At 52.0% G+C, this 23,246-nt stretch overlaps 5 protein-coding genes across 5 annotated transcripts; 1 reads left to right on the top strand and 4 right to left on the bottom strand.

Moving 5' to 3' along the window:
- Positions 1–1,292: 1,292 nt before the first annotated feature.
- PSV08DRAFT_413105 (SNF2 family N-terminal domain-containing protein) lies at positions 1,293–10,324 on the bottom strand (the record flags this gene model as incomplete). Its single annotated transcript, XM_066093945.1, has 10 exons — positions 10,197–10,324; positions 9,116–10,150; positions 8,964–9,064; positions 7,185–8,603; positions 6,302–7,127; positions 5,192–5,282; positions 4,186–4,523; positions 3,861–4,136; positions 1,817–3,821; positions 1,293–1,752 (listed from the first exon to the last, which is right to left on the bottom strand). The coding sequence occupies exons 1-10, from the start codon at positions 10,285–10,287 to the stop codon at positions 1,293–1,295; spliced, it is 6,642 nt and encodes a 2,213-aa protein (XP_065947967.1). The 5' UTR covers positions 10,288–10,324.
- A 464-nt stretch (positions 10,325–10,788) lies between these two features.
- Positions 10,789–11,791, top strand: PSV08DRAFT_191093 (uncharacterized protein; the record flags this gene model as incomplete). Its single annotated transcript, XM_014220450.1, has 3 exons — positions 10,789–10,946; positions 11,005–11,300; positions 11,349–11,791. The coding sequence occupies 3 exons, from the start codon at positions 10,789–10,791 to the stop codon at positions 11,789–11,791; spliced, it is 897 nt and encodes a 298-aa protein (XP_014075925.1).
- A 1,184-nt stretch (positions 11,792–12,975) lies between these two features.
- PSV08DRAFT_366674 (major facilitator superfamily domain-containing protein) lies at positions 12,976–14,884 on the bottom strand (the record flags this gene model as incomplete). The annotated part of the gene is made up of 4 exons (XM_014220449.2): positions 12,976–14,050; positions 14,101–14,246; positions 14,298–14,674; positions 14,726–14,884. The coding sequence occupies 4 exons, from the start codon at positions 14,882–14,884 to the stop codon at positions 13,197–13,199; spliced, it is 1,536 nt and encodes a 511-aa protein (XP_014075924.1). The 3' UTR covers positions 12,976–13,196.
- Positions 14,885–16,668: 1,784 nt separating this feature from the next.
- Positions 16,669–18,944, bottom strand: PSV08DRAFT_405977 (Endonuclease/exonuclease/phosphatase; the record flags this gene model as incomplete). The annotated part of the gene is made up of 4 exons (XM_014220448.1): positions 17,852–18,944; positions 17,276–17,704; positions 17,179–17,222; positions 16,669–16,992 (listed from the first exon to the last, which is right to left on the bottom strand). The coding sequence occupies exons 1-4, from the start codon at positions 18,891–18,893 to the stop codon at positions 16,669–16,671; spliced, it is 1,839 nt and encodes a 612-aa protein (XP_014075923.1). The 5' UTR covers positions 18,894–18,944.
- Positions 18,945–21,256: 2,312 nt separating this feature from the next.
- On the bottom strand, positions 21,257–23,104 carry PSV08DRAFT_232845 (uncharacterized protein; the record flags this gene model as incomplete). The annotated part of the gene is made up of 2 exons (XM_014220446.1): positions 21,257–22,944; positions 22,999–23,104. 2 exons carry the CDS (start codon positions 23,102–23,104, stop codon positions 21,257–21,259), a joined length of 1,794 nt encoding a protein of 597 aa, XP_014075921.1.
- Positions 23,105–23,246: the final 142 nt, after the last annotated feature.

Raw genomic sequence — 23,246 nt, 5'->3', positions numbered from 1 at the left:
ACCGATCTTAGTTTCTTTGACGGCCAACAAACACTGCCAAATTCTATTCAACACGAGAACCTCATCAAAGCACCAGATCCGCAATATGCCCGCCTCATTATGCCAACGCCACTCTACTTCCAACCAACAACCATCTACATGCCCATAGTTCCACTGTTCCAAATCGTTCTCGGACCAGTACATTACCAATGAAACAGCTCAACCGCCTTTCCCCACATCCCCTAACTAAGTTTCAGGGCAAACTCGTCACACGCCCTTCCCAGATTCCTCAACCCTGCATATACACGCTACAATATTGTATTAGTGCTGAACTAGCATTTCTCCAGCAACTCTCCGCCACGTATTCACCATTCCCTCCTCAATATCTAGAAACATCTTGTTCCTGGGCACCCTCAATACCATCCAGTCAAACCGCGACTACCCCAGCCGCCCCGGAATTCACCCAGGTACTTGACTCTTCCCGCTTCGTACAACATCCCACTCAAGATCCCCTATGCCCAACGCGATGGTAACAGTCTAGATATGCCCACAAAAATACCATCTCCAGCCCATACCTCGCTAAATCCCCTCCTCAAATCCCCCACCACAACCCTCCATACTTAACACCGCTACAAATAACCACAAAGCCCATTCCAATAATCTACCAAATAAAGTGCATCCACTGTTCTTGCACGCACCTCACACATACATATACTTCACACCACACGAATCAAAAGCCGCAAGCGAAAATAAAATCTATACAAGTGAAATATACAAGTAGAAACCAAGCATGCCTTTCCATGAATTAAGCCCGAAAGAAAAGAGGTACAAAGGGACTTCCCCTGCCCCCCCTACCCTGCCTGTTCACCCAACCCAACCGCGCGCCTATTCTCTCCCCCCCCCCCCCTCAATTTCCTCATCAAGACCATCTCGGACCCTAACCGCCTCGAAAAAAGTTGCCCATGTAGACGCCTCAAACACCATTGTGATTAAAGAAGAAAAGAAAAAGAGAATAAAACCAGACAAAGACGACTTGGAATGGTGGAAAAAGCCGTATGTTTGTGTTGCTGTCTTTTTCCTTTCCTCCTTCCCAAAGTCATGGAATGGGGGGTCCCCTGCTTTCCCCAAAGTAAAAAAAAAAAAAAAAAAAAAAAAAAAAAAAAATATTGATCTTCGAAAAGATGATAGCTTGTATATGATTTCTCACCCGCTGATTTGTTTTTCTCATCATTCATCCTCATCACTCTCGTTGCACCTTCCTTTTTTGGCTGTTCTCGTCCCGCCAATTAATTACCCATCACCACCCAAGCTCCCTACCTAAACAAACTCCTCAACTCCTCCAACCGGGCCTTGGTCGCCTCCTCCTTACTCTTCCTCTCCCTTGCCATGGTCAAATCCGCAAGTGCCTTCTTCTTCTCCTGCAGGACCAACATCTTCTCCTCAAAGCTATCTTGCATGATAAACCTCTTAATCGTAACCTCTCTGTCCTGTCCTAGGCGATGCACACGATCGACGGCTTGCGCTTCAGCCGCGGGATTGAACTGCGGTTCCATCATGAAGACCTTGTTGGCGGTGGTGAGATTGAGGCCGAGGCCACCGGCGCCGATGGAGACGAGCATGATGCGGATGTCGGGCGAGGTGCGCAGGAGGTGCATGGATTTGTCACGTGCGTCGCGGGTCATGCGGCCGTCGAGGCGGACGAGGGCGTGGCCGGCGGTTTTGAGGGCGATTTCGATGAGGTCAAGGTGAGTGGTCCAGGAGGAGAATACGATGCTGATGTAGCGTGTTAGTAAAACAGAATCTAAAAGAGGGGTGTGGGGGTTGTGGAAAAACATACCTCTTGATGGGACGTTCATTGGGATGCTCATCACTCCAGCGACGGAACTCATCAAGATCGTTGAGAAGGGCTTGGGTCTTTGTGTGGGGACCTGTGTAACTGCCTATTTTCTTAGCCAACTTGGGGTCTTTGCGGATGCGGTCTTGCTCTTCGAGGTAGGAGTAGAAATCCGCGCGCTTGAGTTCCAGGGCAGCGGGCCGGTTGACGTCGTCGCAGATGTGGCAGCGGACAGATCCATCAGGTTGGACTAGACTCTTCCATTGATCCCGTAACTTCTTGAGATGGCGGGGGCAGACAAGGTGGTAACAGGTGGTCATGTAACCGATGACGTCTTGGACGTTTCCTTCTTCGTCTTCGTCGTCAGAATCAGCGTCTAGTATTGATTTCTTGCCTGGACAGTAGTGGCAGTCGGCTGCGTTTGTAGATTCGAGAAGGTTGAGCATCTCATATGCTTGTTGGCGCGTGAGCTGGGGCGTTTCTTGACCATCATCTTCAATCTCCATCGGCTGCTCGTATGTCATGCCGTCTGTGGTCTTCAGGGCCTCTTCACTGAGCAAGTCGCGTCCATGTGCACAGATGAGGCGAAGGTTGAGAATAGCCGTAAGGATGCGCGCATAAGACTTTCCACCCATCTTGTCACCCTGGGTAACAGCAAGGACCTTGCGCTGCGTATCCTTCTCAAACCAATCATGCAACTGCTTCTCCTCCCTAGAAAACTGCAGTCTGACGACATAATCGAGCTTCCTCGGCACCTCTTCCTTGATGATCTCCTTTGTGCGGCGAATAGTCACGGTACTAACGAGTAGCTGCAGTCGCTTTACCACATTGGGATCTGCACTTTTGAAGGGGTTCAGTATATGCGTATTGAAACCGGCAGTGGTATCGAATGGCCTCAGCTTGATGAAGTTGAAGAGTGCGCCAAGATCCTCAAGTCGGTTCTGAACTGGTGTACCCGTAACAGCCCATCGCCGCTGGCCCATCATATTACAAGCGGCCTTTGACTGGTTTGTTGGGTTACGAATCGTATGAGCCTCATCAAGAACAATGCGGAACCAGTTAAGATAAGGAAGCGCACGCTTCTTGTCCATAATGTCTTTGGCGATGATATGGTAGGTGGTCAAGACAATGTCGTAGTCGGCTAGCTTCTCAGGGGTCATGGAGAACCTCTCGGCTCCATGGTATCGTGTCCACTTCAATGAGCCGTTGCCTTCGGGGAAATGCTCCTTGATCTGCTCCTTCCAGTTAGTCATCGTACTGAGAGGACATACAAGAAGCGTTGCCCGAGTGTTGATGGTAGGCTGAATCATGGCGGGAAGGGGACGAGGAGGCGGTTTCTTCTGACTGAATGCTTGAGCGGCAGTGATGGAGGCCTCGTCGCAGATGAGAGACAGGATACTGAGCGTTTTTCCAAGTCCCATCTCATCGGCTAGTATACCTCCCAGGCTCGGGGCTGGCTTCTGTGCTCTCTCTTCGCCAGTGATGATATGTACGTATGATATCCGGCCATTATCACGAGTCTTGGTTGTCCACATCGGATCCCTACGCTGATCAAATTCCTCCGAAGAACGGTCCTTTTCGTGATCGACCATGAAGTAAAGTGCTTGTTTTTGATGCGGGTACAACTCGGTCTTGATGAGTGGCGACGGGTTTCGCATCGGTACCGCTTCAGAGCTGGAGACGACTGTGTCAAAGACATCGTCCACTTCCTGGCGAATCTCGTCGACGCTTCGGACCACGTAGTTGTTCATAGCTGCATATGGTGTAGGTGCTTCGAAACCAGGCTGTGAAGCTTGACTCTTCTGGAACCCTTCTTTTGTTTGCGGGTTGTAGTAATCATGGCGCGCGAGCTCGAAAACAGGACGCTCGAGGATGAGGTTCTTGCCCTTGAGAAATTTGCCGATGTTATCTGCATTTTTGCGGGGGCAGTACAGCTGCATAGTCATTGTGATAAGAGCCGAAGTGCTGCTTCCTGGTGGTCCTTCGTTTGGAAGCTTGCGACGCGGCTCTGTCCAGGCCATCCACTTGAGACCGCTCATATGCGCACTATCAATGAGAGGCGTAAGTCCCTGTGCCGTCTTCATGTCAACTCTACCAAACTCTTTGCCCATGCCATCAAGTACCATGATAATCTGATTTCCCTTGTTGCCAGCCCTGCGAAAGGCGACTTTGATTCGGCTCTGGCCGCCGTGGTTTCCAACAAACTTTTTGGGGTCTGGGAAAGGAACGAGATGAGCTTGAATATAAGTGTGCTTGAGCTTGCCAATGCAGACTTCTTCATTGCTGTTATCTTGAATTATTTGTACTTCATCCTCGTCGTCGCCTAGTTTTTGTCAGTCATGTTGTCTTGTTCATGAAAGTCTTGTACTCACTCATGGTTAAATCAATGGACGGCTTTTGCTGCGGTGGAGATAGTACAGGAGAATTTTGTTGGTACCGAGGATCAAGAGCGCTTCCACCGCTAAAGTTTGTTCGATGTGGAGTGTTGGTCTGTACTTCCCCGGTCTTGAAGCGCTTTGCAGGCGATGCCGTGCGCTCTTGGATGTTGTGCAAACGCTCGACAAGTGAGACCTGGCCGATGTTGGCAGGCTCAATGCGGCCACGGTCAGCGTCTCCACCAGAGGATGCTGGACGCTTTGGATTTGCAGACTTGGGGTTGAGTAGTGCTCGAGGATCGAACTGAGCTATCTGAGGTACAGGCGCTCCGTGGCTGTTGTTGTGGTGAGTTGTAGTCTCGCCTGGCACGTGCGTTGTTAGCTCTGGGTCGGTGAACGTGAGGGAATCCGGCAGCTCAGGGTCGCAATAGTCCAGATGGTCACCAGCTGGTTGTGGTGTGTCAAACAGAGGCTGACCAGGTCCGGACGCAAAAAGTGAAGCCCATAACGTCGCATCCGGGTACACGTCGTCTACCATGTCCACGCCTGTGCCAGATGCTTCCATGTCATAGTTTGTGTCTGACATTTCAAAATGTTTGAATATCCAAAGCCGATCGAGTGGCAACTGATGCCAAGTGGGAGGAAGAGGTATCGAAAAGTAGACGGAGGAAACTGACGAGACGTACCTGTTCTCCGTCGCCCCGTGGGGTCAAGTAATAGAGCTGGATTCATGGTGTCTCGTTCCCGAAGCCCGACGTCTGTTTCTATCTTTTACCCGTTGACTTCACTTGTGAGTCTCCCAGCTCTTCCCACGACGCCGTGATGCTCAACGGCTCAGCGCATCTGATGCCAAGCCCTGGTAAACGTTCGCCACAACACGCTGGAAAGGTTGTTTGCCAACCCTTTATCCGTCTCTTGAACACTCGGACGCCTTCACCTCTCTTCTTTCATCAAAGCCCCGCGGTAAAACACCCCTATCTGCAACAGGTCGCGTGATGCTGACTACTCCAGCTGTGCAGTGATGCTGCGATGGCTGCAGTCAAGCGGCCGTAGTTTGGGCGGCTGAGCTCTCGTAATGTCGCGGTTGGCATCAACTAGTGTGGTGCCCGGGAGTCATACGAAGACCTGCTTCTTTGAATGATGCACGAAGGGTCGAGAGCTGTTGCCTTCCATGGTGACCTGTTGGGGGTGGATTGAGGTGTGGCTGGAAGAGGGCTAGCGCGAGTGTGGATGGATATGTCAGATGACCCATCGATTCTTCCGCTCGTGTGCGTGTGTGTGTGTACGACGACGCCAAAGCCTGAAACGAGACCGTGCATGCGTTCGCAGCGCGATAGCGATGACATCGGACCTGGCTCAATGCAGCCCATCGAATTGCCTAGCTAAGCTGCTCTTACGCCATCTGTTGCCTACTTACCGTATCTAAATTTGAAGCCATGGCGGCATGCTTGGCGCGTCCAAGGAACATGTTGCCCTAGTGCATCTCGTAGTAGAGTGCGTCCCTACATACACAGTTGTCTGCTGGAAAGCCTGTGCTTGTGCTCATTCTTGGCCTTCACCACTCCCTCTCTCCTCCTTGCAACTCGATTACACGTTCAATATTAGTCGACGCTCACCGACACCCACCAGCGTGCACTAATCGCTGCCGGTCATTTCCGACGCGTGTTCAACAATCCCATATTTGTGGACTAGGTCTTCTGTGCCCACCACCATCACATGGCCTACAAACGTGTGCGGGGATGGCGCCGAGAAAGGGCCGTCGAATCTTCTTGTTGCGCGAGCACTGCCTCGAATAGATCAAGGTATCTAGTCCGAGTCATAATTGATGATTGACCTCGTAACATGTACCATGCACATGACCACCAGACGTGGGGGGTCAAGGTACGCGCTGCAACCCCTACTAGGACAACTGCCATGTTGCTACCTAACCTGAACATGCAACAAAACGCCACCCATGCAGCCCCACGGAATATGCCCATGCCCATGCTTAGTGCCATGATAATCCTTCACACGCCTTCCATGCAAAACAATCATTCCTTTCGTACAACACATGTCGATGTGCCACTGACCGGTCAAACCCCCGCTCAGCACCAAGTGAATACTGGATTCTTGCCCTTGACCATCTCTAGCCGTTCTACAATCACCTTTTTCTGGTTTCCTTCCATGTCTTCGTTTGCAGCATAACCCAGATCGCCATCGTCGTCGAACCCATACTCGTCAACCTCTCTTCCATGCGTGAGCGACAGTCGCCTATGATGATGTTGATTGTCGCGCACATGCCGACGAGGCGGCTCGTAGCTCATGCGCGACTGCGTCGCTGGCCGTCCATTCGAATGCCTGTCGGTGGTTCGTGAGCCCGTATATACGTCGTTTATAGTTGCTGGCGATTTAGGACGGCCATCAGCCTGGCGTACGTCGAGCAATGAAGCACCGCGCGCGAGATTGAAACGGTTCTCGAGTGCCGTTTCCAGAGGAGGCGAATTCATGACAAGGTCCTGCTGCGGCTTCTGCGGCGGCGTCGAAACAGCCGTAATGTCCATTTCTTCGTGCTCCTCTTCTAGCCTTGGGGGCCTGCCTGACTGCCGTCTTCTCATCTCTGCCGACGGTGCCCTCAGTGGAACAGCAATCGGTATCTCCACTATGTCATCCCACACACATACGCGAGCTCTCCTTGTAAGCTCAAGAGGGCCCAGATCGGGCGTCTTCAGTGTCTCCACTACATTCCACGCTTGTCCTTTCATGACTGCAATTTGTTTGGCATACATGCGCTCCTTGAAGTCGGCGTCTTGCGAAAAACATTTTCGGAGAGCTGCCTGCGTGTCGCTCCACCAATGCTTCGACGTGAGGAGAGGAAGAAAGTGACGGCGGGTGGCTTCGGAGAAGGGCTGTCCAATGAGCGAAACAGGGAGGAAGAGCCAACCAAAGGGATAGCTGCGCCACTGTGATTCTGTCAGCTCGTTGCGTGTGTACTCAATCGACTAGAGAAATTTACTTACTGCGTCGGGGTGCTTCCAGGGCCAGGATAAACTGTTGTCAATGGCACCAATCGTAACTGTAGGCGTTGGCCCGCACTGTCCGGGAGTATTTGATCGACTGGCTGCACTCATGGGCTCTCGTCGTCCATATGGGTCTGCTGCCTCCATTGAATGCCTTGTGTAGTCACTCGGTTGGTGATCCTGAACATCCACATCTTCGTCTAGTTTGGGAGGCTCAGCGACAATCGTAGCCTGCTGTGTCTTCTGATCGATCTTGATCATCCAGTTATCCAGTCCTCTATCCGTATTTCGCATAATGTAATCGAGTATAACCAGCTTCTCGAGCTGTTCTCTGAAGGACTGCTGTAACGCAGGCGTCCAGAAGCCCCTCCGTTGATTGTGCTCACCCATCATACCGGCTTGTTCTTCTTCATCCTCGCCATCGGATTGGACCCCACTTGGTCGGCATTCCTCTGCCCATCTCCGCTTCTTCTTCCGCGCAGCCCTATCTCCGCTGTATCCTGTGTTGTGCTGGTCAGGCCAGGGATGCTCTTTGAGGAAGATGTTCGCATCCTTGAACCCCTTCAAAAACACCTGGAAACTGCCAAGCTTCTCAGGGAATGGCTTCCGCTTCCTGTAGTATGCTCTCCTATCCCAAAAATCGTAATGAAAAGACTTGGAAGAGAGGCCGACGACATCAGTGTAGGGTACCAGGTTGGTGCGGAGCTGGGTATCGAGGACGTATGCGGCAGCTTCGGATATGTAGCTGAGGTTTGGAATGAGACAGGCACGGCCAAAGAAGAATGGAAACAGGTTCCGGTGTATCCACTTTGTCCATTTCGGATTCCGTGACGCGTAGGGCTCCTCATCCTTTGGTTTGAAAACACCCACCACTTTCCCCTGGGGATTTCGCGCAAAGTAGCTGCCTGAACTGCCCTGCGTAATGAGCTTTGGATGCATATTCATGTCAATTGCCGTCCTGACGCTTTCCACAATATCATCGAATTCGAGCTTGGTCATACGGTCGGATGGTACGTCGTAGTCGAACGTCAGGGACTCAGCCGTTGCTGGTCGTACCCAGTCTGGGGCCTGAAAAACGGAGTGGTGTATCTCGAGGGGTTCATCTTCTGCCGAGTCGCTCCCCTTTTTGATCTTGAACTTTTGCGCGATTTCGTCGGCCCATCGCTCGAATCTGGCGTTGATTGCCTTGATGTCGACTCCGGAATTGGCGCGCTGCCTTCGTCCAGAGGGCGTTTTCTTGAGATTTGGTGAGCTTGGCCCTGAGCCGTTCATGCGCATGCCCGAACTGCGATGTGGCTGTATAGGGGCAAAGTGCGTGTTGGACAGGGAGCTTTGGTGGTGGTCACCCTCAAAGTCGCTCCCAGAGTCTTCCTCTTCTTCAGCTTGAGCTATCCGGGCATAGCCCGATGTTGGCGGCCGCTTCGACTTTGGCATTGCGGGGACTTGGTGAGCAAAGGAACCGGGCGTCGGTCGTGTTCTTGTGTGCTTAGCCGGTGCCTGGCAATTGTGATGGAATGACGACGGAGCTACTGCATGGGGTTGCCGCCGCTAACCCCCGCTTCGTGCTAGCTTGCCCTACACTGTGGATCATCACATGCAAGACACCTGGGGCCCATGGTCGGGACTCTGTTCTAGTACAGGAGTGGTAGTTTGATGGACCGACTATGTAAGTACTGCGGGGTATAATGCTCTCTATGCGCAACATGCAGCTGGATTTGGTGGCTTGTCATATTTACTCCTCTTCTAGAAACTGTCGTCGAAATCTACCTGCCTTCGCACCACACTCGGGCTATCCTCGTCCATGCCTTCAGTTGTTTCTGTTATGTCTCCTCCAGCCGTCATCAAGAGGTCGTCTACAATGCGTTTACTGGCCTCTCGGGCTGTGAAATTTGTCAGTTATGTGTCAGAAGTAATCATGTGCCGAGACTTACCAGGTGTTTGCAAAAGCTTGCTATGCGGGATATGGAACTGAATTGTCTTTGGAGGGCTAAAGATTTCAATCTCATCTTCCTCCTCGTCGCTGTCGTCAAAGATTGTCCCGCCCGTCCGCTGGATGCTCATCGGAGGTTTGCCCTTTGCAGGTGTTTGTACGCTCACACCCGGTGTCCGTGGTGTCTTCATAGGCGAGAAAATGTCCGCGCGCAGTTGCGGGGCAGGAGACGAGGGTGGCGAAGAGTCCTCGGTCCAAGCTGGCAGCTTCGAGATAACACTCCGAGGTGTGGGCGCACCACGCTGCGCAGCACGAGGCGTAAATGCGCCAGTAGGCTTGTATTTTCGTGGGCTGATAATGGGCGTTGCCTGCACACGGTATGTCTTGTCGAGAACGCGGTGCAGCAACGGATCCTGGCTGGTGTATGATTGTTGTTTCGTAGCCGTTGGCTGCATAAAGGGCGAAGAGTCGAAGCCGCTCATATCTGGCAGCGCTTGGCCCTTGCCGGGAGTGACTGGCTCCAACTTGGGCGTCTTGGTGTCGCCCAGGTTGGGCTGGAACTCTGCCCTGAGCGCCTCGTAGGGCGAGGACATGGCAGCAAATTGCGGCTCTTCCTCGCCATCGCTTATGTCTCCTTCCATCTGCATAGTTTTCTTGTTCGATTGGGGCGCACGTGGAGTGCTGTGGCCGAGCGAGGGCGAGTCGAAACCGATAGTCGATTCAGGCTCCTCTTCTTGGGCAGATCTTGAGCGTGGTGGTGTGGTTGTCGCCCCTGTCATGGTCTCGTCTTCCTCCTCCTCAACAGTCTCTTCCTCATAGGTTTGAGATTGCTCTGTCTCCTCGTCATGCACAACGGACTCGTCCTGGTCCGGCGCTTCGTATCCAGAAAGCGAAACGTTGGCGCTGGCCTCGAAGAACTGCTTCCAGAATTTGGAACCTTCCCACACGGCTTCCGAGTGTTTTCCATACTGCTCGACTATAGGCAAAATACCTGTGGTGACGATGCGGTGTGCGCGGCTGAAGTTCTGGTCGATTTCTGCTCCCGTCAGTCGCGTTGGTGGGGTACACGAGGCTTTGTTTACCTTGCAGCGTTAGGGTGATGGACTGCTCCAACTTTTCCAATTCTTCTGTGAGAGACAGGTTGCGCTGCGGTGCCATGCTTTGGCGCGACATGGTGTAGTTGTGTCTTGGGCACTATCCGTCGTAGTATGCTGTTGTTATTGCTACCACTCGCTCTCAACAACAAAGAAGACTGAGTGGGAGCTTGACGGCTTGGCACCCCCGAAGTTCCCCGCACCTCTGCCTTCCCTCAACACCATGCCGCTAGCTTCAGCGCCCTAACCAGGATATCCAGACATGCTACTGAATCCGTGATCTTCCTGCGGGATTTTATTACGCGTCATTCCGGATGAGAAATACTCGTTTCCCCTCACGCAGGTCTTAGGACACTACGTACAAGATGGGTGATGCCTGCGCCGCCCATGCTCCGCATATCCGGGTAATTCACATGGGCATTCCCGTGTTGTGCGTGCGGAGAACAGTAGTACACGACGTACATTAAATAAGACTTGATCTACTGCCCTAACATCTCATCTGCTTTTCAATTGATCTTGCACTCGTTCCGTCTTTTTAGTACTGATCCATCCACGTTTCTCCCAATACCAGATACTCATCATGTCCATTCGGCTCCCAGTAGGAATGCTCTGGCGTGCCTCGCTAAGGGCTGCGCCTCTTCCACGAGTTGCAAACCAAGCCCCTCAACGGACACGGAACTATGCTGTCACGTCTAACGGCAAAAGAACAGCCATTGTCACAGGTTCTGCACGTGGAATGTGAGACTACTATCCAATTTCTCCGTGAAACGCATCGAAGCTAGCTCACCCTCAATAGCGGCAAAGCCATTGCTCTAAGATTAGCAAACGACGGATACGATGTCTGTATCAATGACATTGCAGCCAACAAGCCCGAGGCTGAACAGGTCGCCAAAGAGATTCGGGATATAGGCCGCAAGTCCATGACATACACTGCCGATGTATCAAACTTGAGTGAGGTTCAGTCATTAGTACAAGCATCAGTGTCCGAGTTGGGACCGCTCAGCACAATGGTTGCAAATGCCGGAATCTGTCAGGTCAAAGGCCTGCTTGACCTGACAGAACAGGACTTCAAGCGCATGTTCGAAGTAAATGGTATGTCTTGAAAAGGCCTGTCATCAGCTTTGTTCTGACAGTCCACAGTATATGGCGTATACAACTGCTACTCAACCGCCGCCAAGCAGATGATCTCACAGGGAACTGGAGGCAAGATCCTCGGCGCAGCCTCCGTTGTAGCGTTCAGGCCCTTTCCATTACTCTCCCACTACAGCGCCTCCAAATTTGCCGTCCGCGGACTCACTCAGGCTTTGGCCATGGAAATGGCACAGCACAAAATCACTGTCAACGCGTACGCACCTGGCATTGTCGGCACAGCCATGTGGGAACAGATCGACGAGAAACTGGCCGAAGTGACTGGGGTAAAGAAGGGCGAAGTGATCAAAAAGTACACAAAAGATTTGATCGCGTTGGGCAGGATGAGTGTGCCAGAGGATGTCAGTAGTGCGGTGAGTTTCCTGTGTAGCAAGGACAGTGATTACATGACGGGCCAGACGATTGTGGTTGATGGAGGAATTGTTTTTACGTAGCTGGATGTACTTGTTTGTGAATGCTCTGTTAATGCGATTGCTCATGCAACATCCACCAAACAACTTGCGACATAGCACATGGAGTTGAAGTGTCAGGATCGTTTGTCGTTCCTTGATCAACAGACGTACAAATACCGCATTATTCCAACTCCACAAGATATTAGTATTACACACGCACACATTGTTCTTCACACACCAACTACTTGTTTTGCCACAAATATCATGCAACACACCGTCACTCCGCCAACTATGTTTCCACCCCACCACTTCCACACTTCCCCATACCACCGGCTGCAACAGCCCTCGACGTGCAGGTACCAATACTCACGATGCGCTTCTTCTAGGCATGCGAGACACAAGGAATGTGACTGGGCGTATCTAGCTGATAAGCTCATTCACGACATAAGGGCGTTGATGGAGGACATGAGGCAGAGGAGGATGTTGTGGCAGCAGCAGAGGGAGGAGCGGAAAGGAGGGCTGGGACAGGGCGGAGAGGGTGATCTGATGGGCTAGAGTGGACTGGGAAGCGTGCATGTGGATGTCGTGTGGAAAGCGGATACTGCTTTACTGGAGCGGAAAGTTTCCCAATATGGTGTTTTACTGATGGAAGTCTGACGCTTGTAGTAAGCGCGTGTAGAGACTCCATGTTGTGTATATTGACTTTGGCACTAGTCTCCTGTACGGTATACCCTGTCCTCAATCTGGATTTAAAATTCCCAGGGATCCATAGCAATACGAAAAATATCTTCTTCGCGCTTACTATCAGTGCTAAGCGGTGAACACCTCGGTAAATTGTCTGGACGATCACTATCAAGGTGGGTTTGCATTCCCGGGGTGCGGTCTACATAGGTCAAAGCTAAGGGTGCAGATCATACGAGGGAAGTGGATACTCTGGGGTAAGTGGGGAACTTGGGCCACATAGGGTTGTTGTATATAGAGTAGTACTATGCATGCTGTTGCTGACATGTGTTGTGAGGTGCTCCTTCCCATTCAGCCTGAGTGACGCCACTGCCTTGTTGGTATCGATCCGCGGCCGTGACTCACCTCAGATGCCACATCTCCTCTCATACAACCAGCACACATGGACTTGCCACCGACACACTATCAAGAGCGAGATTAACGCCACCGGCTCTACGTTTCACAAGCTCCCGGCCGGGTAACAGTCACCCATAACACGTCCAAAGCTGCTCACCAATAGTTCAAGGTTCGAATGCTTTTGATTCCTGTACAATCATCGCCCACTATATACACTCTTTCCCTTTCTATACTATCATTCTTGATTCGAGCGAATTGGATCCCAGGTAGATTACCCAATATCGCGGGTATCTATGTACGTTCAACAATGTCAAAGGCGCTCATACAGGACAGGTCGCTAAAAGAACTATAACCACACATTCAAAATGACTTAGGTGGTGTAGATGAAGTCCGGTCGCATGTCGCCCAAATCAGCAATCTCCTGCTCAGACTTGCCCTCGACCCAGTGGTCGCGCTTGCCCGCCAATCTGAGCTTGTTCTCACGTGCCAAGGCAAAGTGCATGAAGACAGTTCCGCCGAAAAGGAACAAGGCCATGTAACCAAGGACAATGCCGTGGCCAGTACGGTAGTGTGGCTTCTCCTTAGGGTCGTAGATGTTGGAAGATACAACACCGTTCATGTTACCCCAGCCGACAACGACACCGACCATGACACCACGCTTGAGCGAACCCTCGACATTGTTGGAAGCCCACGTCAGTGTGTTGGAGACAGTTGGGTAGATACCCATGGCGCCGAGGAAGGTGGCAGCATACTGGACATTTGGCTTCGTTGTACCGAGCAGCATGGCGAAACCGACGCATCCAATGGCCGATACAAACATGTTGCAGTAGCCACGCTTCTTGGTCTTGTCTGCAACATAACCAATAATGACAGTCATGGCTGCAGCAACGGCGTAAGGTGGGACCGACAAGAGCTGGGCCTTGGTGCCTTTGTGGCCCATGCCAAGAAGAATCGTCGGCAGGAACAGGGAGAAGCAGTAGAGCGGGCAGAGACAGCCCATGTAGATGACGGAGTATCCCCATGTCTTCCAGTCCTTGAGGGCTGCAATGACGTCTCGGCGGTCAATTCCACCGACCTTGGCGCGGGCTTGTCCATCAAGCTTAAGTCGACGAACAGCTCGCAACTTTTCGTCGGGAGATAGGAAACTCGCAGTGTCTGGGAAGTTGAAAACCATCCACCAGCAGAAAATACCGACGAATACAGTCATAAGACCCTCGATGATGACTGTGGTACAATTTAGCAGGTTTCCGATCCAGAAGAGAAGGGTAACTCACAGATCCATCGCCATCCCTCATAACCGGCAACACCATCCATTTCGGTAATGGCGGCAGCGAGAAGACCACCGAACGAACCAGCAAGCGCAGCGGCTGAGAAGAAGAGAGCGGCACGGAAACCAAGCTCCTGACGCTTGTACCAGCACCTATGTCGAGATTAGTTTACTGTCTGGTCTACAACAAAGGCTCCGGCTTACGAGAGGTAGTAGTTGACACCAGGAAACAGTCCGGCTTCTGCGATACCGAGGAAGAATCGGGCAGCCAGCAGACCGGCTCTGTTGTGAACAACACCCATCAGTGTCATGATGGCACCCCACGTGAGGATGATGACGGTAAAGAAGACGCGAGGAGACCATTTCTTGATGGCGATGTTGGTGAGCGGTTCGAAGCCGGCGTAAGAGATGAAGAAGATTGTCAAGGCAAGGTTGTAGTCGCGACCTCCCATTTTAAGGTCCCGCTCGATATTGGCGGCACGAGCGTTTCCAATGTTGGTGCGGTCCAAGAAGGAGAGCAGGTACAGGAGCGACAGCCATGGGATGAGCCACTTGTCCATCTTCCAAACAAGTGCTTTGTCCTAGGATACGGGTTAGCCTTGCCCACAGGCAGGTTAAGAGGCTATACTTACGAGTTTGGCACGCTCTTCATCGCTCTTGCCTACGTCTGGATCTGGGTATTCATCGAGGTCGCCCGGAGTGCTAGCCTGAGAGCTGTTGACATCATTGGTGTAGATGTCTTCGCCCTTCTCGTTAGCCTCGAGGGCTTTGAGGTCTGGAGCAGCTGCCATGTTGCTTTTGTCGCAGATGGAAGGGAGTACGAGAGACTGGGGGACGCAGGCAAAAGAGGCAGTCAAGGGTCTATATGTACCCGGGCTCGCACACGCCGTGTGTGTGTTGCCTCGAAACGAGATAGGCCTCTGCTAGGATTGACATGACCGGGTCGGCTAGTGGCCCCCGAAACCCCATGGGGCGGTTGAATGGGTCAAGACGGCGCGTTTAGCTGGCCCCATCAATTCCTGCGTCCTATTGTGGCGGACGCCCACGAAGGAATGATGATCGCAGCGCACGTTGACTTGGCGCTAGAGCACCGTAGCGGCTGCAGTACCACCACCATGTCTGAACAGATATCAAATCTGTCGCACCGATACCCACCAACGGATGGCTCCGACATGTTAGTCCACTATGCTAAACGGATTACAACGTGTCTAGTGTCTGGTACATACCGACGAAGCCTCAAGCCTCAGATTAAGTTTCAGTCTCGGGCTTCTATTGCGTTCGTCGAGGAGCGCGGACCTGTCGGTATACGGGCCTTTGAAAAACAATTTGTCCGCTAGAGCCCACTCCGTCTTTCGGGCCAAGGCGATGAATTAGGCATTATCTGCGTTCCAGAACGCCCAGGTGTGGCGCTACTTGGAGTCTCTCGGCACTATCCATGTGTCCATTTGGCCGCGTGAATGTGCCTCCCAAGACCTTGGCAACAGCGCCCTCGACATGGAACCACGGATACGGGAAGGCCTGCAGGACAACGTTTTTCAGCCGGTAAGGGCGAAGCTTTTTTTTAGCTTTCGTTCCGCCGTAGCAGCCGCGCCATCTCTTGAGCTTCTGCGACAGACGGCATTTGCTCACGGCACTGTGTGACAGTCGATGCAAAGCCCTTATCTAGCGGGCATTGACGTCGGATCTGGGGACGTGGGGAAGCTTGGCAGCGCTAACTAGGACCGTGGACTTGGCATGACTGTCCCCGCCCCCAAGCCATCATTTGTTGTCGTTGAAATCCATTCCGCCTGCGGTTACTGGGATCTGGCTGACGAAAGTCAGATAGCTGCGTCGGGTAAATGGAACACTGCCTCCATGCAATTCGACAGGGGTGTCGGCTGCCCACTTTGTCGGCGGGAGAATGGAAGCTACTCCTCCTCGCGACTGTGCAGCTGAGCGCCATGATCCATGTTGGACACACACTCTAAACCCGGGCCACGGTATCGGAGCGGGCGACAGGTGTTGAGCCGTCCGCACGTAGCCAACTTGCGGTATGGTATGTAACCAAGAGCTGGGTTTGCGGACCACTGGGCAGCCCTGCAAGTCGAAACGTCACAATAAGCCATGTGCTTGTCGCGTGGCCATCAACAGATTTCCAAGTTTATCAACAAACCTCCGCTGAGTCTCTCGCCTGCTCCCCACCAATCCACCCCTCCACAATTCTTGCTGACATGATACGTTGTCGTGTCGATGCACTGATATGGCGCAGTTGGATGCATGTAAGAGGCGCCTACCAATAGTAATGCACAAATGCCATTTGGGACGCCGCACAAGTTTTTAGCAACTGGAACGTGCCTTTGCGTCTTAGCAGCCTAGAAATTAGCAACTTCCCTTGACAAACGACGCCGCAATAACGCACGATATTAATAGTGTACAGTCCACCTCAACAGACGGAGATTATGCATCTAAAAAGATAGACGACAGGCTCTCATGCACGGATTCATTGCACTTGGGTTTCACGGAACGCAGCCAGGCTCAGGGTCAGCGTTGCCTATTGTATTCATTTAACCGCCTACTAGATTATGTCATGCATCATCTAAGCGCACACATCCAGCCTTGCTACCGAAGGATCATGGTCGCTAATCTGCGAATCAAAATCCGGCCATGTGTTGACATGGAGATGTTCGAATTCAGCTCTGCCCTTCTTGGCTAGTGCTGGCGATACAAACATGTGGTCCAGCTCCTGAGCATTCATATCAAACAGATAGGTGTAGCGTTCGACTGGGTCAATCCTGACGACTGCGTCGAGATCCTGGAGGCCTGAAATACTGGTATACTCCTTGAGAGGCTGCACGAAGGCGAACTCGTTATAGTCACCTGCAGTAATGATGCGAGCGTTCTTATCTTGCGAAAGGATATCCTATTCCATGGTTAGTCTCGCTGCAAGTTTACATTATAGACGGATTGCCCAGGGGAAGCGCAGGTCTTCCTGTGCAAGGGTGGCGTTGCTGGTGCTGCCGAGGAACAAAGAGACGAGAAGCATGCTGCAGCCACCCTCATTTGCGCTTTGTCGTACAGTACAGCCGCAGATCATCCTAAAACGTACCTTGACAAAGTTGGCGGTTAGACGTGATTGCTCGAGACGATCGCCTAAATTGCAGTGTCAGCGATTGTCGCACTCGTTTCTACTTCGACGATCTTACCAACACCGCCATTTACTGGGGGGCGCGCGTCGCCGTGGATGCTGCTGCTCCCTCCTTTTGATGCAAAGTGCACGTTGACGGTGAAGAATACATTCGGCTTCTTTGCGCTCGCCTTCTCGATAACCTCCCATTGCGCAACCAATGGCTTTCGGCTGTTGTTCCACGCAGCATTCGCGGGCTCAATGCGACCAGGGTTGTATTTGAGTGTAGGACCAGCAACTACCTCGGTCGCATCTAGCGAACTGCCCGGATTTGGCTTGTAAAGACGGAGAACGTTGGGCTTGTACAAGTACGCGGTGCGAATGTTACCCCCTGGCTGACCACCGTCCTGATCGTCTACCGGCACTATCTCAGTGAAGGAATAGTTCGGTCCTCCTGCAGCAACGATCGCAGCGCTGAGCGTCGTCAGCGTAAGGTTTCCGGACACAACTATACGGGGTCAGTATCACAACAAAGCAGGTGCCCTCAGCTTAGGCTGGGTGCAACGTTACATCTGTGGAAGCTAGTGAAACACAACACAACAGGCGAATCAGAGCAACTGATAGACTGCAATTTTGCTGAAAAAAAAAGACTTACCACCATCATTTATTGGGCCATTGTCATCCTGGATCTCCTGAACAAAGATGATATCGGGGCTGTTCATGTAATTGACAATGTGTTTTGCGAGGTCTGGGTGGTGAGTCGAGTTTGGTGCGAGATTCTCTACGTTGTACGCGCCAACGGTAATGCCGTCGCATTTTCCGTTTGATTTGAGTTTGGATGGAGATGGAAGAGCAGGCGTCTGGCTCTTGGTCACCTTGATGGCAGTTTTCGGTAGGATGCGGTAGAAGCCAAATGCATAGCTAACAACACCAGTAATCTCCTCGACCGAATCACCAAATTTGGTATTTTTGGGGTTCGTGGTTCCATCCAGAGGAGTACCGATGATAATGGCCTCTGGGTTGGCATCTCTATCCGTAATAGTCAATCCACCACGGCTATTGCGGCCGGAAACCTTCCAATCGCCTGCAACCCATGTGTCGCCAAACTGATTTGGCTTTGTAAGAGCGGTTGGGTTCTTGACGGTAACCAACTCGCCCATCAAGCTTTCCCAGAAATCGAGGCCAAACTTCTTGGGCTGGAGTTCAGGATTCGCTACGCTGATCTGGCTGACATTGTTCGGTACGGCAAAAACGTCACCACCATCCAGGCTGCTGTATTGCTTGTCCGGTGGGCTGAGCGTATCCTTCCCAATGACCAAAGCTTGTACATTTGCCCCTGAACTCAGTTTGTTTTGCAATACTGGAGTCGACAATTGTGTCATAGGAATGTAGTCCTTGTTGGATCTGAATTCGGTAACTTTGCCGCCCACGACAATCGTATCTCCGACAGTCAGATTGCTACCGAATGTGCGACCGAAAACGTAAATCGATTCGGATGTGCGCTCGTCGCGGTCAGGTGTTGTGGAACGCAGCCAGAGACCATCGGGGCCCTTTGCGGTAATGATACCAGAGACATTAGATACAGTCTGATCCCTATACGGAGAGATGAATTTCACGCCATTGATCTCGGCAATGGTAAGGGCCGTAGAGGTAGCGACAGATGCCGACAGGGCGAGCAAGCGGGTCAGAGACGCCATTGTTGACTGGGCAAAGGCAACAAGCACCGGTGTGCTGTTGAGATAGCGAGTGAGCGAACGAACGACACAAAGAGAAGGCCCAGCTATAAACCTCTCTCTAGACCAAGCCTTGCCCCCATGTCCCTTAAATACGATTGTCCCTCCTTACCCGTTTCTCTCATGCAATTTCTACACCAAGCAACCCGCGTCCTAGAAAGCCCCGGTCCTACACAGTAGGCTGCTAGCCGCGGGCCTTGTCGTTGTCTACTATCACCACAATGGCACCTACCTCCGCTGCTGACCCCCACCAACTCGGTCTCACCGGGAACTGCACCCAATTGCCTCCCCCTGAACCCAACCCCACCTCCAACAGCAGAGTCAGGAACTGCATCGTACAAAACTCACCTTTCGCCTCTCAAACCGTCGGCATGAACACAGTACCACAAGAAAACTTACCCGTTTTACCCAGGAACGTGTATCTTTCTCGACGCGCTGATTGGCTGCTCGCGCCGATTGCTCGCGGCCCCCGCGATGCCTCTTTTCCGCTTTGGGAAGGTGACTAGAGTGATTGGTCCGCGGGGGGAGATTGAACAGTGCTGAACTGAGTTAAAGTAAGTATGCGGCGATGGCCGAAGCATGCGAGATCTGGTTGTAGCAAATGGCGGTGCTTGGGATAAGGGCACGTGGGTTGCGGGAAAGGGTCTGGGTGTTTGGGAGATGCGGGATCTAGTGTTTGGTGAGGACGGTTTGCACGTGCGTCTTTCTTTTTTTTGCGTGAGCTAAAGTTCGTTGAGATGTTGCTCCTCTGCCTTTGATGTACTTGTTTGTTTACATATGTAGAGGTTTGGCATGAAGGTGCTCATCTTGCTTCAAACGCATAAAATATTCGCCCCTTTTTTCTTGCATATAAGTGTGGCTCGGTGTTTTATTTCATCTAATGCATTTATTGTTATTCTACCTTTTGCTCCTACCTAGTTGGGTCTAGCGCTCTCTGACACTGACATCCAACACATCCAACGTACCTTCCGTGATATAACTAGCTGACTTTTTTCTCTTCCTCCCAGACCGCTACTGCACAGGCACGGGATCTGGGAATGTCACAGCTGCTTTTGTGGCGTTCTGGTGGGCTTATTGGATTTTTGCGGGTACGATAAGGTAGTTTGCGGCTGCGAGGTGTACCGCGGGAGGGTTGGAGATGGTCAAGAGGCTGGGAGTTGGGGTAGCAACAGATATGATTTTTCTATGCAAATGGAATAGGTGTACTAGAAACTCTACTGTATGTGGAACATATGAATCGTGGTTGTGAGTGTGCGTTGAATATTCGATTGGGTGTGAGGGGGACTGTTTTTTTTATTTCTAGTTTCAAAAAAAAATGAAGATATCGGAGGAAAACTGCCTAACTACCTAAAGACGGTAGACAAATACTTGCAAGCACGACGAAGATTTCATTGGAAGATTTCATTTAATCTAAGTACGTGTGTCTGGAGCAAAAGAGAAAAAAAAGATTGAATAATCATAACGTTCGCATGTAAAACGAGATTCCAAGTAGTTAGTTACGAAAATGTTTGCAAGTCGATACTTTTTGCACTACGAAATATCCACCATCCTCACGTATCTCTCGAATGTCAATTTAATGGCCAGATTTTAAATGCCAAATTCACTGGTTTAAATAACGCAGGCAACATCCCTACCCCATTTCTCATCTCCTTTCATCTCCTCCCATCTTGCCTCCACAGTCGCGAAAACACAACAAACATCTCGCTCCCGCAACCACACCTCCAAACCATCACAACACGGAAAAGAAAATAGAGACACTTCACTGCACACACACACACACATTTCCAACACACACCAAAAGCATCCAGACAAAAAAGTCATATTAAACTATCCTATCCACCCCCCAAATCCCATCCGCATCTCCTTCCCACCCTTGCCTCTTTTTCCATTCCCCTCCCAAAGACAGACAATCTTCTGGACTAAGAGAGAGAGAAAAAAAAGGGGGGCATAAAGAGGAAGGCAAAAAAAAAAGCCAGGCACCAGAGGGGTATATATCTAAAAGAGACTCGGCACATGGCCAAGAAGAAAGAAAGAAAGAAAGAAAGAAAGCCGTTTCCACCATGCCAACCCCCAATTGCCACATCTTACCTGGGTATCAAAAAAAAAACCGTGAAAAAAAAACCTGTCCATTAGGGAAGGAGGAAGAGGAGGAGGAGGGTGATTTCTATCCTTCCAACTCCCGCCCCCCCTTGTCCTCCCCTTCCCCTGCATCTCCAGTGAAAAAAAAAGACCGGTTGAAAAGAAAAAAGAAAGGAAAAAAAAAGGAAGAGTTATCTAAACCTCCATGCCTTAGTATCCATCCCTCCTCCCCTTGCACAGATGCTAATCTAAAACGCCACACCGACCGCGCCCTCTCTCCTCAAAAAGCTGCGTCGACTCCACCTCGCACCGAGATGAACATCCTTGGCGACAATCTCCATGCCCTTGAGTAAGTCCCTATTGGGACTGACGGGGGGCGTAACATTGCAGCGGGTACTAGCGGGTGAGACTACGAGCTTGTCGATCTGAATCTCCTTGTTGTCGACGAGGATCAAGGGCGCAGGGACGCGGCGGAGTTTGCGGGGTGGAGAGGTGGTGGCGATGCTTGAGACGGGGGATTCGGGACGAGTCGGGGTGCGGGTGGAGGAGAAGAGGGTGGCGGTTGTAGCGGTGTCGGTGCTGGCTTGGGATTCTTGACGGGTGTGCAGGGTACGGTCGGAGAGGTTGGAGGAGGAGTAGGAGGAGGAAGAGGGGAGATTGGGGCGAGTGGCTTCGCACTTGTAGAAGGAGGCTGCCGTCTTAGGAGTTGCGGGCAGCGATGTTGCGCTTGAGGCGAGTGATGAGGTAGAGCGTTTGAGCCAAGCGCCTAGCCGGGCAATTGGGGTGGTGGGTGTTGCGGCTGGAGGCGGGGTGGGAGGATTCGAAGTTAGAGGGCCGGTATGGAGGCGCGGGGGGACTGCGAGGCTGAGACCCAAGGTGGTTCGGCGGGCGGGTTCCGGGGTAGAGGGGAGCGTCTTGGAGCTTAAGGGTGCTGAGAAGGCGGAGCCGATATCAGATAGTGTCTCTGAGCGCACGTGCATGCGCATTGAGGGGGCGAGGTAGGGAACGTGGTGGGAGGGCGAGGGCGGAGGGCGGTTGATCAAGGAGGGGGTTTGAGTTTGGGAACGATAGGCGCTTGCGCGGCGTTCTTCGACGATGGTGTTGAGTTCGCGGATGGCGTCGTCGACGTCTGTTTTTGTGCGCCGGATGCTGCCAGGGCGGGAGGGCGCGGTGTTGGCACGAGCACGAGATGGGGAAGGGAGGCGTGAGAGGACGCGTGCTGGTGACAATGTGCCGGAAGTGTGTGAACGACGGATGGAGGGCCTTTCGGATACTTGGTTGTCTGGAAGAGGTGAATCTTCAGGCAGAAACGCAAGTGTAGGCGTAGCCATGGTGCCCATGGTAGTTCCAGACAATCTCCTCTCATGTGTGACAGTGCTGTGTTGGCTCTGCACACTGGTGCGTCCGGAGTTGGTACGAACAGGTTTGCGTTGGACAAGATAGGAAGACGAAGAAGGCTCCGAAGAGACAGAACTCGTACGCGAGTCTCTTACACGGACATGGGCTTCCTGGGGACGGGAGAGCTGTGATGGCAAGTTGGACCAGTACTCTTCGTCGCCAAAGTCTGGCAGCGGAGAGAGACGACCACAGCCATTGGGTAGGTAGATGGAGAGCTCAAGAGGACGAAAGCTCCGACGACGACGGACGGGCATGGACGCATCGTCGAGCATTGATGGGAAGTCATCAAGGCCGTCAAAGTGTCGAAAGTTGGTGGGCCGGCTGATACTAGGGCGGGCTCGCGAGCGGCTAGGTCGTGCAAGGGTGGAGATGCTGGTGCGAGACGAGGCACGTGTGGCATACTCACGACTGTTTGATACCCATTGTGAGACGTGTCGGCTGACTGACTGACTTGTTGATGGACGCGCATGTATTGGCTCAGCACAGGGCTGAGGCACAGCACGAGGCTGCTCATAGCAGATGCGCATGTCGGTTTCTTCTGATTGATCAATGTCAGCGTCGTATTGCGTTTATTGAGCATGATCAAACCCACCAATGCCTCTTATATCATCTCTCGATTCATCAATGACATCCTCCTTGGACGCACAGCATCCAAACTTGATGGCCAGCCATGGCGAGCTCTGCTCTTTTTCGTGCATATTTTCGTGTCCCGTGATGTATATCTCTTTTTATGCTTGCAAACCAGTGCAGCTAATAACCCATTGTCCGAATTAATGAGAGAACCGTTGAGCAGAAAACATCAGCAGCAATAAAAATAATAATGATGATGATAAGATGCTG

The sequence above is a fragment of the Bipolaris maydis genome (genome assembly GCF_028858645.1).
Source record: "Bipolaris maydis strain C4 unplaced genomic scaffold PSV08scaffold_18, whole genome shotgun sequence".
NCBI lineage: Eukaryota > Fungi > Ascomycota > Dothideomycetes > Pleosporales > Pleosporaceae > Bipolaris > Bipolaris maydis.
This window is presented reverse-complemented; position numbering and strand designations above follow the sequence as displayed.